The sequence below is a fragment of the Rutilus rutilus genome (genome assembly GCF_951802725.1).
Source record: "Rutilus rutilus genome assembly, chromosome: 23".
Lineage (NCBI taxonomy): Eukaryota > Metazoa > Chordata > Actinopteri > Cypriniformes > Leuciscidae > Rutilus > Rutilus rutilus.
In genome coordinates, this window is record NC_140233.1 from 8644781 (window position 1) to 8660223 (window position 15443).

General features: G+C 34.9%; 1 protein-coding gene across 1 annotated transcript; it reads left to right on the top strand.

Annotated features, from left to right (window-relative positions):
• Nucleotides 1-4449: 4449 nt before the first annotated feature.
• On the top strand, nt 4450-14584 carry LOC311282798 (mucin-5B-like; the record flags this gene model as incomplete). Its single annotated transcript, XM_084396806.1, has 22 exons — nt 4450-4558; nt 4650-4712; nt 5059-5091; nt 8439-8703; nt 9098-9209; nt 9304-9391; nt 9685-9764; nt 9920-10130; nt 10504-10629; nt 11037-11154; nt 11239-11377; nt 11557-11664; nt 11822-11891; nt 11983-12117; nt 12237-12395; nt 12553-12647; nt 12744-12873; nt 12962-13214; nt 13470-13510; nt 13641-13738; nt 14006-14157; nt 14398-14584. Exons 1-22 carry the CDS (start codon nt 4468-4470, stop codon nt 14582-14584), a joined length of 2754 nt encoding a protein of 917 aa, XP_084252932.1. The 5' UTR covers nt 4450-4467.
• Between the last annotated feature and the right edge of the window lie 859 nt (nt 14585-15443).

The following is a 15443-nucleotide window of genomic DNA, read 5'->3' on the forward strand; positions in this document are numbered from 1 at the left end:
TTAAACTAATATTTAATTTAATACAACAATCCTTTTAGTGGTTTGTTTCTCCTTTTAGTGGTACAGTACATACGTCTCATTCTGGGTCACCAGTAGCAAACAGAATATAAGAAGCGGATGTTAGGTTGAGTGTATATGATAAGCATTATTATGTGCCGCCCTGTAGCAGCAACAGAAATGTGAATCCAAAGGATCTGTCTTTAAACTGCATCAATTAGGCCTACGTACATTTCATGTGTGTCGACCTGCATGACTTAAGCAGTGGGAAACTGGCATGATGGCTTTCTATGAAGTCCAATATATCATGGTTTGCTATTGTGGTGATCAGGTTGTAAAAAATAAAATAAATAAAAAAGTGTACAAATTAATTATTCATAATAAGAACTGCAATATTCCATAAAAAATGAGGATCATCATTTCTGAATTTATGGTGACAGTAATTCCCCATATGCAAAACAAAGGTTACAATTTATGGTAACACTTTATTTTACAGTGTCTTTGTTACATATGTTACATGTACTTAGTAATAACAGTAAATTATGCACAATTACATGCAACTAACCAAACCCTACTCCTACCCTAACACTATAGTAAGTACATGTAGTTAATTAGTATTAAACTGTACTTAAATATATAATTACATTGTAACAATGACACCTTAAAATAAAGTGTCACCCAATTTAAAAAGAGTGAGGACACAACTTCGATAGGCATTTTTTTAATGGAAAATATAATTCCAAGATTTACTTTTTTTTTGTAATACTTATATGTAAAATAAGTCTCTGTTGTCCCCCAGAGAGAGTGTGTGTGTGAAGTTTCAGCTCAAAATATTTCACAGACAAATTTTTTTACAGCATTGTCCCTTTCTGAGGGTCAGTAAAAACGCGTGTGTATCTCTTTAAATGCAAATGAGCTCTGCTCCCGGCACAGAGGGAGCATTTTTATTTTATATAAATAAAAATATTGTTTTATATGTTTATATAGGCTTTATGTAAAATACAATTGGTAAATGCATGTGGCAAGTTAATCTGTCTGACATTATGAAACTCATTATGATTCAGGACCAAACAAAATCATCAGCAAACAAAGAGTGTTTGAACATCTTTCGTTATAACTGATTTAATTTTCGATAACAAAACCAGATTTGCATTTCCTGAAGGAATTACTGTAATAGACCTTCCTTCTCGGAAGGCAGATATCATTTATATGAATCACTATTGACACTTTCACAGTGTTTGTGGGGTTTGTGACGCACTATGGCCTACTTTTTACTTTTTGAATAATAATATATATAAAAATAAAATAAAAACATTTCAATTTAGCTTGAACCTATATTAGGTAGACCTACACTGTCTTTTAAATATAATAATAATAAAAATAAAAATAAAATAAAAAACATTTCAATTTAGCTTGAACCTATATTAGGTAGACCTACACTGTCTTTTAAATATAATAATAATAAAAATAAAATAAAAAACATTTCAATTTAGCTTGAACCTATATTAGGTAGACCTACACTGTCTTTTAAATATAATAATAATAAAAAAACAAAAAAAAACACGGACCTTGATGTGCATTCAGTGACCATCAACATTGAATCCCCATATATCACTTTAAATATAAGTGGGATGATGACAGAGAATCAACAAGGTAATGGAAAGGAAATGTTTAAACATCCAAATGTCTCTGGAGACAACGACAAACATAGGTCTTATCTTCAGTCAATCGTAACGGGTTTCAGAGAATTAGGTTTCAGACATGTCAAACAGACCGTGACAAGGCTTAATAGTATACCCTATAGCACAGCTCTGCTGGCATGCTAACTAGTGGATCAAATAATGGTCATATAAATGTTTGGGCTAGCTTATAAAAGTTTTTGTATTTATGGCTTGTTTTGTAGCCTAGCTTATATTTTGAATTAATCAAAGACAGTGATTTGTGAACACATCAAATTTTGACATCAAGTACGATAACAACAAGAAAAGCAAAAAAAATATATGCTTTTTTACATTTCCAGGGTTTTTAGAAGCAGAAGTCATAGTTGGGTAAACTCATTTAACCTATAGTGGTGAATGGAAACTACAACAATAGCCTATACTATAGCGTTTATGAATTTGCAAAAGAGGAAAAAAATAAAATATTGAGAGATTGATAAGAGAGAAAGATTTGCCATGTAATTAATTTGCCATAATTTCTGAAACATTTAGCAGCGTTAACCATTTTTCTGTAATTTCATGCTAAGGTAATACAACACAAAGTATTATAAAGTGTTATAAATGTAGATTAATAAATGTGGAAATGCATCATCACAGTCTGTGAAGGGTCCATCTCAAGAATCTTAATTTTTTCGACTTTTGTTGTTTCAGTGCCTCCTCAAAAAAAAAGGTTTTCCGCTGCCCATCCTAAATACGCGATAAAAAGATATGCGCACACACACCACAACTATGGAAGCTTGTTTCCGCCCCAGATTTAAAAAAAGAAAAAGCGACTTTTTTTCTCGCAATTGCAAGATATAAACTCATGATTGCGAGGTATAAAGTCAGAATTACGTGATTTTTTTTCTTCAGAATTGGACTTTACATCTCACAATTCTGAGAAAAGTCAAAATTGTGAGTTATAAAGTCAGAATTGCGAGATATAAACTCAAACTATTGCAAGTTTATATCTCACAATTCTGACTTTTTTCCTTCGAATTGCGAGAATTAAACTCCTAGTTGTGAGTAAAAAAAAGTCAGAATTGTGAGATAAAAAAAAGTCGCAATTATCTTTTATTAAATAAATAAATAAATAAAAAATAAAAGAAAATTGTGACTTTTTCTCTTTCAATTGTGAGGTATAAACTCACAATTCCTAGTTATAATTTCAGAGTTGCGGGAAATAAACTTGCAATTGGGAATTTATATCTTGTAATTCTGACTTTTTTCTTACAATTCGAAACATTTTCTCACAATTGTGAGTTTATTTCTCACAATTCTGACTTTATAACTCGCAATTGCGAGTTTACATCTCCCAATTCTGAGAATTGTGAGTTTATATCACGCAAATCTGAGAAAGAAAAGTCAGAATTGTGAGTTTATATCACACAATTCTGAGAAAAAAAGTCAGAATTGTGAGTTTATGTCACAATTCTAAAGAAAAAAGTCAGAATTGTGAGTTTATATCACACAATTCTGAGAAAAAATCTGAATTGTGAGTTTATATCACACAATTCTGAGAAAAAAAGTCAGAATTGTGAGTTTATGTCACAATTCTAAAGAAAAAAGTCAGAATTGTGAGTTTATATCACACAATTCTGAGAAAAAATCTGAATTGTGAGTTTATATCACACAATTCTGAGAAAAAAGTCAGAATTGTGAGTTTATATCACACAATTCTGAGAAAAAATCTGAATTGTGAGTTTATATCACACAATTCTGAGAAAAAAAGTCAGAATTGTGAGTTTATGTCACAATTCTAAAGAAAAAAGTCAGAATTGTGAGTTTATATCACACAATTCTGAGAAAAAATCTGAATTGTGAGTTTATATCACACAATTCTGAGAAAAAAAGTCAGAATTGTGAGTTTATATCACACAATTCTGAGAAAAAAAGTCAGAATTGTGAGTTTATGTCACAATTCTAAAGAAAAAAGTCAGAATTGCGAGATGTAAACACAATTGTCGTGGTGTGGACATCCCAATTCTAATAAAATTAGAAGGTTTATTAAAACTTTATAGTTATAGGCCTAGTTATCGTCATTGGTGTGAATGGGACTTAAAGCTCTTTGCTTAAAGCTGCACTATTACGCCTGCGATCATCACAACACCTGCTGTGTTTACAGAGGATTTAATGACAAACCATCCAGAAAGACGACTATTAATAATATGAATCTTGCCAGTTTTATAGGTTAAGTAACACATACAAGATAAACAAAATTTGATTTATTGTTTTATGATCGTTATTTTTGAAGCAATGTCAAAATAAAGAGATTGAAGCCACTTGATTTTAAATAAAAAATTATAAACATGCAAAAATATAGAATTGATTGCTTGATTATCTTTTTAAAACTTTCGAAAAACTTTTTCCAGCAGATAACTTTATAACATAGGCGAAGCACAAGGGTCTCTCAAATGCCTTAAATATAAATGCAAGGTAAACATTTAGGGCGTGAATTTTACAGTGCGTCTCTACAAATTGTCGAGTCCCCAAGTTACTATCAAACCAACCATCACATCCTTGTTTAATTTGAGATAATAACAGAGATAAACACTATGTTGTGAGTGACAAAGGTTTTTTTTGCCACCTGGGTTTGCATAAACAATATTTATTCTCAAACACAGCTATTCTTATTCAATTGAAAGATAACATGCCATAATAATGCATATGCCTAGGATCCACCTTCTGATCACAGAATAGATGGTCCCAAAGTAAACTAAGAGCTAGTATAAAAGAGCTAGTGCTGACAGACAGCACACTTTAGCTCTTGAGGATGGATGTCTCCACAGGTACTGTGAGGATGTCCCAGATGTGGATGCTGAGATGGGTCGTTCTACTGGTGGGGCTGCAGTCCGTACAAGCAGGTTAGAAAAATAAAAAATGATCAGTTACTGCAAGAAACGCTCACAATATTAGCTACACAATATGACTGTATCTGTCTTTTTTTGTTTAAAGACTTTATGAGCGATTATGGAGCTATGGCAGATTCTATGGACTATATTTATCCAACAAAAGCAGGTGAATATGGCATTATACTGTATAAGATGTACTAATTATTGATTCATAAAGAAACTCTAAAGTAACACACTTATTTTACAGATACCAAATAGAACTGGTGCTTTATGTACTGTATGTCTAAATGGACATACATATTACACTTATGACACAAAAAGCATGTTCAAGTTTCGAATGATTTATTGAACTATTATTCATGCAATCCAAATCATTACAATTTAGCTTAGCTTTTTTTTTTTTTTTTATATTTGCAAAGAGTATTGTAGAAAGAGTGATTGTAGAATATTGTATGTAATTTTTCAAGTATGTGACAAAAAATGACAACATGTCTGTCTTTTTCTGTTTTTAGCATTCCCCACGACAAGTGTGCTGGTCACTACCGGTATGATGTTACTATTTCTTTCTTTCTTTTTAATTTTTTTTTTTTTATATATATATATATATATATATATATATATATATATATAAATTTATATATATATATTTTTTTACATATATTCCTTGAGGTTAACTTATAATGTAAAAAAAAAAAAAAAAATCACCAAAAAAAAAATATATAGTGGCAGATTAAGACTCTTTGGTGTCCCTGGGCACTGACACCTAGAGTGCCCATAATAATACATTCAGTTATTATTATTATTACTATTATTATTACAACTTTCATTTCCAACCAAAAACTGTCTGTATGACGTCAATATGATGTTGGGTTCTGATGTCAACCCTAACTTTAATTTCCAACCAAAATCCAACGTCTGTCCAACGTCAGATGTTGACGTCAGTCTGACGTTGGGTTCTTCTTTTCCAACCAAAACATAACGTCTGTCCAACGTCGGATGTTGACGTCAGTCTGGCATTGGGTTCTGACGTCCGTCTGTCGTTGGGTTCTTCTTTTCCAACCAAAATATAACATCAATCTGACGTTGGGTTTTGACGTCAACCCAACTTTCGGCACTGACACCTAGAGTAAGGTGAACAATGCTGCAAAATGTTATTGCAAATATTATTGCTGCAAAATATCTAGAAAAATTAAATGCAAACATGCCAAAGTTTTAGACTGGTCTGGCAATAACATCTGTATAGCTATATGGTTTTGAACTGAAAATAAAATTGTAAAACTTAAAATTTTACACTCTGCCTCTTTCTGCAACTTTTTTGCAGTACAACGTGAAAGTGCAAGGCTGATGCTCTGTAGTGGATTCACACATAGCCTACAAAACCGTACAGCACACTCCCAGAATCTGTAATGGTGCGTTTCCACTAGCCGGAGCAGAGCGAGCGTTTTCACTTCATATAGAAGTTTAGCTTCACGAGCTTAAAGCTCAACTTCCATTGGAATGAATTGAAAACACTCGCTCAGCTCCGTGCCAGTGGACACGCTAATGTAATATGTTCAAGTATAAAATAATGAAAATAATAAACTTTAAACAAAACATTCACGGAATTTAGAATGTTCTGATGAAAGGGTATATAGCCTATAGGCTACAAATACGTTTAAGCATGAACCGCTTGTTTTAAAAGAGAAATAAATATTTGCGTGGTGGCCCTAGGCACTTGCCCAATTGCCCATATGGTTAATCCACCTATGTATACATGCGGAAAAACAATTATTCTCAACCCTCATTTTGACTCTCTGTCAGAAATGTTCAGTTTTTAAAGGGATACTTCAGGATTTAGCATTAAGCTTTGTATCAGTAGTTAACCTGTAGTTTTTTCGAATTACCATGCTTTCCTCCCTCATATCCACCTGAGACGAGAGATTTATGTATTTTTTTGTCTGGAAAAAATCCTCAGATGACGCAATAATTGTCATTTTGCGTCACTGGAGGATTTTTTGGCCAGAGGCTAGAAACTACAGCCAGTAGTAGGAGCTAGTTCCGCATGTTTTCAACCCGCCTATAGAGGGTGGGATCTCACTCACTCTCACTGAATGTACAAAAAGTGTCAGCCATCTATTATTTGGAAGCTAAGCTAACGGGTTCTTATTCTGTGGAGAAAGCTGAGTAGGGGTTACCATACATCCTCTTTTTCCCGGACATGTCCAGCGGTCGAGATCGTCCAAAATGTCCGGGATTCAGCTTTTGCTTTCCGCGGTCGCCATTCATTGTTTACATGCACACCTTTTGTTTCAATCTAACTGAATTCATTCCAATTGGTGAATCTGAATGTACTGTTTACATGAACGCTAAACAAGTGATCGGTTGATGTGCGTTTTACCATTGCTAAGAAAATACCCGCTCCTCCATGAGGGATACGAGACCGGTGTTTCTGCATCAGTAATCACGCCACCGGCCTCGCGCCGTTCTCCCGCGGCCCTCAGCCTCGTCCTGCTCGCTCGCCACAGTAAACATGATGAATGGCGAATGTAGAACGCAAAAACCGAATCCCGGACATTTTGGGCAATCTCAAAACGCCACCAAACTTGTCACGGAGACTCACTAGTAGCTTAGCTTTGTTGTTTAACTGCTCTCTAACCGGTAGGCGTGGCTTGGGAGTGGCCTCCTAGGGCAGCAAGCAAGTGCATTCTGGGAGTTGTTGTCTTTCATCCACATGAGCCAAAAATACATTTTCTGGCTTTTCTCATTCTAGAAAATTCTCCAAATTCAAAAATAATTTCACATTTCTACTACATAAATGACCCAATTTAAATACACATTCATCTTTCCAGAGGTGAAGTATCCATTTAAGGGGCGGCTCTTTTAAGGGGTGTCAGTAAACGGCCACTGTTATGACTGGCTAATATCATTGCACAGGAAACAGTATAAACACCCACTTGCTATTGCTTGCGAGTATGTGTTATTAAAACATTATCAATTTAACAGTCATTTACAGACAAAGCATTATGAAATCATTCACTTACAGTTTGTGATGCAGCTGCTGTCAGATCCAATACAGTTTAGCTGCTTCATCTTTTAACAAAAGTTTCTTTGTGAACTCTCCATTACACAGTGCCTCGTTTTCAAAACAAAATGCTCCGAACAAACATATAATCCTCCCACATGATCCGGGACGCCATTAATATAAACCATCCACTTATACAGAGACGCAAACAAGTTGTTTAAACTGGACACGTCAAAGCGAACGTTCTTTCACTCTTCCATTTGTCCTGTTGTCGAAAGACTCAAGTGTCAGAAACTGAGCGCAGATCTGTAAACTGTATCCAGTGTAGACAGTGTCTGTGATTATAATGGGTTCTGTTTGCTTTCGACACGACGCAACACTCACATACAGTGTAGGCCAGTGGGCAGGGCCTATGGTGCGATGTTATATAACTATTCAATGTCTTGCTCTGGAGGCAGGCATATGCAAATGTATGCATATCACAGATCTCACAATATCCAAACGAGTCGGTTTTGGAGCTTGATTAAAATAAATGCTCTGTTTATAATGAGGAGAACATTTTAAGCTATGAAACTTGCAGGATGTTTTAATGATACAAAGACTTCTTATATGTCAAAAGATCAAGGCAAATTTGTGTAGGCCTATACAACATTTTACACTTTAGGAGACTAAAAGATTTTTTGAGAGACAACTATAAGTTATTCATTGGCTTATTCCCTAAAAAAGTAGGTGGTGCAATCAAAACATTGCTTAGCACATTTAAGCAATATTAGCACAACCAAATTTTGTTTGGTGCCACTAATGGCATAGAAATTTTGAAGTTCACCTTCAATTGTGTATTCAAGTATTTAGTACAAATCACACATTTATACATTTTCTCTCTTGATTCAGCTAAACCGAATCCTGATCATCAGTCCACGATCTGCAGTACATGGGGAAATTTCCACTTCAAGACATTTGATGGTCATTTCTTTCAAGTGCCAGACACGTGCAACTACGTTCTGGCGGTGATGTGTGACACCACAACTTCTGACTTTAACATCCAAATGCAAAGAGAGATTGTGAATGACTCAATCACTTTTAGCATAGTCACAATAAAGCTGGAAGGGACGGTCATCAAACTCATTAATGGCGACATCACTATGGGAGAAGAAATGTGAGTTCATTTGAGTACTATACAGCAAAAGCACACACATACATTTTCTTAATATGAGCATTTTTCATCTGGTATTTCAGTATTTTTATTCATTTAAATAAATAATATATAATTGATCTTTTTGTGCAAGATATTAAGAATATCTGTAAATAAATGTCTTATTTTAAGCATAAATGTAACTACATTTTGTGAGGTTTATGCTTTAATGAATCAAATAATCAAAAAGTGGGGTTAGGAAAAAAAACCTAATTCTATATATTCTCTTATAAAATATTTATCTTAACCAGTATTTCAACTAAATTTATTTTAAGTGTATGAAATTTTAGACTGGAAAACTTTTTTTTTTTTCAGTAATGTTGACTTTTTTTCTTTTTTTTTTACATTGCTTTGACAGGGTGTCTGTTCCGACCTATAATAACGGAATTAAAATCGAGGGAAGTTCAACAAGTGTCAAGATCTCAAACAAACATGGAGTGACTGTCTTCTGGGAGGAAGACTCTCTATCTGTATGATTCAACATCTCTGTGCACACATAATTTTATCTTGAAGCTTGATCTCAGACTTCTGATATTAAAGTTGTTGTTATATGATGTTCCCCAGATTGAACTTCCTGAGAAGTATCAAAGTCAGACCTGTGGACTCTGTGGAGACTTCAACGGCAACAAGGCCGATGATATCACTGTTCTCGGTAAACCTGATGTCTTGAATTCATTAATGCCTAGATTTTCATATAAAGAGTTAAATACAGCAAGTTAAGTGACCAATAGACATACTGAATCTCTAAAAACTCCCATACAAACAGTGAGATAATAATTATTATTATTATTTACAAATGGAAAAAGAGTGGGTCCAACTTTACCTTCCTAAAGGCTTACTAGGGTCATCTTGAAGCCTCCCTGGAAGTGTGTTGAGGCCCCCTGGTTGAGAACCACTGACTTAAAGATAGGTTTAGAGTAACGTGTTCATCTGAATCCTTCTCAGGTTCGCCCTCATGGAAGGTGTCCATATCGGCTGAAACCTGTGAGGAAGTTCCACTTCAACCCACTGATCAGTGCAACCAGGTATGAGACAAAATCAGTGTTGTTCTCTTGTTCAGATTTTGGGCGCCCTCTTAAAATAAAACAATGGGAAATTTCATATTAAATTCAACCATTTACTGATTGAAACATTGGTTGCAATGAGACAATCCTCTTAAATTATATATTTTTCCCCCTAGACAAGCGTTTGCCTTGAGTATCTCAGCAGTCCAGGGTTTAGCGACTGTTACAATGTGATGGACATGGGTTCATTTGAAGAAGCCTGTGTGAGCGACCTGTGTCAATGTTACGGCAATCACGACTGTCTCTGCAACACACTCACGGAGATTTCACGACAGTGCACACATGCTGGAGGAAAACCAGGAACATGGAGGACAGAGCAGCTCTGTCGTGAGTATCATTTCTGGAAGATGAAATTAGTTATTAAATTTATTATAAATAAATTTTACTTAAGGGAACAGTTCACTCAAGAATGAAACACATTTATTTTCTCACAAATAAATAAAGCTTTTCAAGAAGAAACCCCCAATATATTATATAATAATATCTAATACTGCCTAAAATAACACACAACAAAACAAATAAAAAAATACGCTTTTGAAGTAGACACATTATATTTTCTGCATTGATGTGTTAGCTTTTTAGCAGGACCATTGTAGGACAAGTAAATACAGAAAAAATGCTCTGTTTCTTATAACAAATGTTATACAGTTATCTAGAGGAACAATTTTGTTATGTTTTCATATGTTCTTCTGTGGAGCAGCAAAGTCATGTCCTCAAAACATGCAATACCTGGAGTGTGGAAGTCCGTGCAAGAACACCTGCAAAGATCCAAACGCAAGTCTAATGTGTAAAGAACACTGTGTGGACGGCTGTTTCTGCCCTGAAGGTAACAATTTATAATAGGAGACAAGGTTTATAGTCTTATGCTCACCAAGGCTGCATTTTTTTATATTAAAAATACAATAAAACAGTAATATTGTGAAATAGTGTTACAATTACTTTTTTTCAGGATTCTTTGATTAATAAAGTTCAAAAGCACAGCATTTATTTGAAATATAAATATTTTGTAACATTATAAATGTCTTTACTGTCCTTTTTTATTAATTGAATACATCCTTGTTGAATAAAAGTATACATTTCTTTTTCTTACTGACCCTGGACTTTAGAATGGTAGTGTATAATCAATGAATGCCAGCATGTACAGACACTAAATGAACTCATCAGCTCTCAAAAAATATATCTGATGCCCTAGAAAACACATTTACGCAATTGTCATGCTTTCTTTTTGTAAAGGCACCGTGGAAGACGACATTGGTCAGAGTGGCTGTGTTCCTGTGACCCAGTGCCCATGTGATCACGATGGCACAGTATATCAATCAGGAGAGTCTTACCAACAAGCTTGTAAAAAATGGTAAAATTTGAATTGAAATATTTTAGTCACATTTAAATTCCTTCATACATTTCCTCATGCTAACACTGAAGCATTCTGTGTCAGTGTGTGTGCCGCGGGACACTGGACCTGTACAAACCTGGAATGTCCCGGAATCTGCTCTGTTGTGGGAGGGTCTCACGTCACCACTTATGATGGAAAGAGCTTCACCTTCAGCGGGAACTGTGACTACATCCTCACTAAGGTCTGTCAGGATATCAGACGATCCACAGATATTTTCTATCAGGGCGAGATCAATGAAAGTCTTCACTTGTACTTTTATTCACATGGTTTATTTAAAAATCAGGAAAGCGGGTGCATTATAATTTATATTGAATCATTATATATAATTTGGAGGTTCATACAGTCCTTTTTTTATTCCAGCACTCGTATGACAGTGATATTGCTGTCGTGGGAAATCTGGCAAAGTGTGATCCGACCCGAACAGACACATGTCTAAATTCAGTGACCCTTGTCATCTCAGGGACCACTGTAAGTACTGGGTTTAAATAATTATAAATAATTTATTCATTCTTGCTAATAACAATACTAATACTGACTACTATGAGCAATAATAATACAGTCTTAATAATAATAATAATAATAATAATAATAATATATCTTTCTTGATGTTCTACTAATAAAACAGATTAGTTTTTCCTCCACTGGAACTGTTGCAGTGAATAGAATCAGTCCATATGTGCTTCCTGCTACCATAGGTGGGTTTTTACAAATATATGGGAACTTTTTATTTTTTCATCATTATATATAAAAATAACTTCCTTTTTCAATAATTTTTGTTTGTCCCAGGTCCTGTGAGCATCTTCCAGCCCTCTTCCTCCTTCATTATTGCTGATATGAAGAGTCTTCGTCTAGAGATCCAGTTGGCTCCAGTCATGCAGTTGTATATTGTAGCCAGCACTGAAGAGAAAGGGAAAATGAGTGGTAAGTTGGGAAAAAAAATACTGCAGATTTTAAATATGTATATTGTTTTCTGAAAAAGTAATTTTTTATTTGTAGGAAATAGATTTCTAATGAACTACTTTTGACCATGTTCCTCTCAGGTCTGTGTGGAAACTATAACGACGTCCAAACAGACGACTTTAAAACTGGATCAGGCATGATAGAGGGCACCCCAACCACCTTTGTTAACTTTTGGAAAAACGGTTGTCCAGATCTTGAAATCACATTTGACAACCCCTGCAGCCTGAATATAGACACAGGTGCTTACTGCATTAAATAAGAACAACACGCTCACAATATTCATGTTACAGTGATGATTGCATTATTTTCTTGACATAGAAAAAAAAATCACAACATTTTCAATTCTGCCATGCTAAACAAAGTAAACAAGCAAATCTCCTGTTTTTGTTCTCGTAGAGAAACTTGCGAAAGACTGGTGTTCCCGTCTCACGAACCCAAATGGGACCTTTTCCGTATGTCACTCAGAAATAGATCCTGAGATTTACTACCAAGTAAGTCTTTGTAAATAAAAAAACTCTTCTCTTCGGAAATTTACTGTGCAATTGTGTTCCTCAATGCATGCATTCAATCTGTTTTTTTCTCTGCAGTCGTGCGTTTATGACACCTGCAAGTGTGCAGATATTAAGAAGTGTATGTGTGCGGCCGTGTCCAACTATGCCCACGCATGTGCTGCCAAAGGAGTCATTCTCCAGGGCTGGATGGATTCAGAACCCTGTGGTGAGAACATTATAAAGTGCACATTCAAACAAATATTTATATGTGTACTCTGTTTCAAATTAGCCTCTGTTTGTCTCTTGCTATATAGACATGATTTCAGATTGTCCAGGAAACATGAAGTACTCTTACGGAGTGACCAGCTGTGGAAGCACCTGCCGTTCTCTCAGTGGACAAGATAACACCTGCCAAGGGTCCTTCACACCTGTAGACGGCTGTGTCTGTCCTGCGGGAACATACCTCAATGAAGAAGGCAGCTGTGTACATGCTGACCAGTGTCCTTGTTACAATGAGAACCAAGCCATAGAGCCATCAGCAGTGTACTACAAAGATGGTTCTAAATGGTATAAATAGCCGTTTAACATGCATAATGTATCCATTCACTTTTTTCTTTACCATTTTCACTCAACAGCCCTGTACTGACAAATGAAAAATATATATTTTTTAAATTAGAAGCATAATTGCTGCTTTTAATAATTTAAAATGATTTTAGATGTCGCACGTCCCAAAGGCATACACCCATATAACAATATTTACCTGCATTATTAACTCTTGATGGTGGATTTTTAGTCATTTTTGCACTGTTTTGTCAAATACAGCACCTGTAACCTTGGCATATTGCAGTGCTCCAGTCAAACAGGTGAGCTAAAACTAGTACTTCCACAATTTACCACCTTCTAAATTCAAACTTGAGGCATCACTCGTATGATGTGGGCTAATATTTTTGTCATATAATTTTGGCTAATAATCTGTGCTTGTTGTGTTTTTAGACTGTGAGGCTCCGATGACATTCTTCAAATGCTCATATCCTGGAGAAAAAGGGACAGAGTGTCAGAGGACATGTGAGAAACAAGACCCAAATAACTGCGTGAGTTGGGATGGATGGATGGATGGATGGATGAATGGAATACATGAAAAAAAGGGATGAATGACATGAAAAGTCACAGCAGTTTTGATATTTAAATGAACTTAAAAAAAAAATCCAGTTTGCTTATTTTCAATTCAAATGCAGGCATTCTCACGCCATTTCCAAATGGTGCAAAACCCTGATATAGATAACATGAAATGACAAATCTTGTAATACGTTAGAAGTTTGCAGGGAAAAGTTGGTTTAACAAATTTGTCTTGTCAATAGGTGAGCACAGGGTGTGTATCAGGGTGTATGTGTCCAGACGGCCTTCTGGCTGATGGCAAAGGTGGGTGTGTGGAGAGGGAAAAATGTACATGTACCCACAATGGAGTCAACTATCCACCTGGAGTCCAAGTTCAGCAGGACTGTAACACCTGGTGAGCCAATCGCAACTGATATAACCTATGTTATCATAGTGCCATGCTTTTTTTTATAATTTTACATCTACAGTACCAGTCAAATGTTTGGCCACACATCTACAAGTGTAGATGTCACATAGCATGATCCATTGTGTTTACTGTAAACTAAAAGTAAATCTATTAAAAATAATTTTCTATAACTGCAATAAAGCTATCATTCTATCAGTATTAATTTGTGAATTGTTCTCTATATTTCAGCACATGCATAGACGGGATGTGGATTTGTACAGAAAAAGCATGCTACGGCACCTGTACCATCTACGGTGAAGGTCATTTCAAGACTTTTGATGGCAGGAAATATTCCTTCCACGGAGACTGTGAACACACCATAGCCCATGTATGTTTGACTGTGCCAATGAAAAAAATTCTATTTATAGATATCTAACAAATACTATTATGTCTGCAAAAGCACTAAGAATAATATGAAAGAATCATATGGAAAAAAAGGGCTGGGTACTAACAAATTTTATAATTCTATCTCAAAGGAACCCATGCAGGTACATTACTGTAATATTAAAGTGGTTTGTATACAAACATTTAAATTGTACATAAGGCATTTTTAACAATAACAATTTATTTTTATTTTTTTATATAGTCCGTTCTACTGACAGATTTATTCAAATATTGAAGAATAGGTTAAAAAAAATTATATGTAAATAAATATCCTGCATATATTTAGGAAAATGCTCTTAGTGTCCATTTTTTTAGCTAATCATCGAGCTATGGCCAGCTTTCCTGAGGTAAATGTTACATTACGTGACATTGTTTACACCCTCTGTTGTATTGACGTCTTTCCGAGGTAAAAACACTGACTGAGCGATTACATAAAAACAACATATGTTTCAACATACCTTCTGATGTTAATTAATGTTTATTTCAAGCTACAACAGAAGTAGAGGAAGAGGTGGCTGGTTCACGTGCGCTACGCACTGATGCTTCGCTTGATTAGCAATCTATCATAGCACATTAAAGAGCGATAGAATGGAATTTATTGTTTTAATAAATATGAGACAAAGTCTCATATCAAAAGTAACAAAACTTATTGCAATTTGTTGGTTAGTCAAGTTTTGTTCACACATTAACTGAAAACCACGTAGACTCTTGGATCGATTCTTGTGAATAAGAATGGAAATTGTACATCAAAATGAGAATTGATTAAAACCGCAAAATCAATATTTTCAACCCAGCCCTGATGGAAAACACAACTTTTTATATAAATTAGACAGATGAACTGCATATGAGGG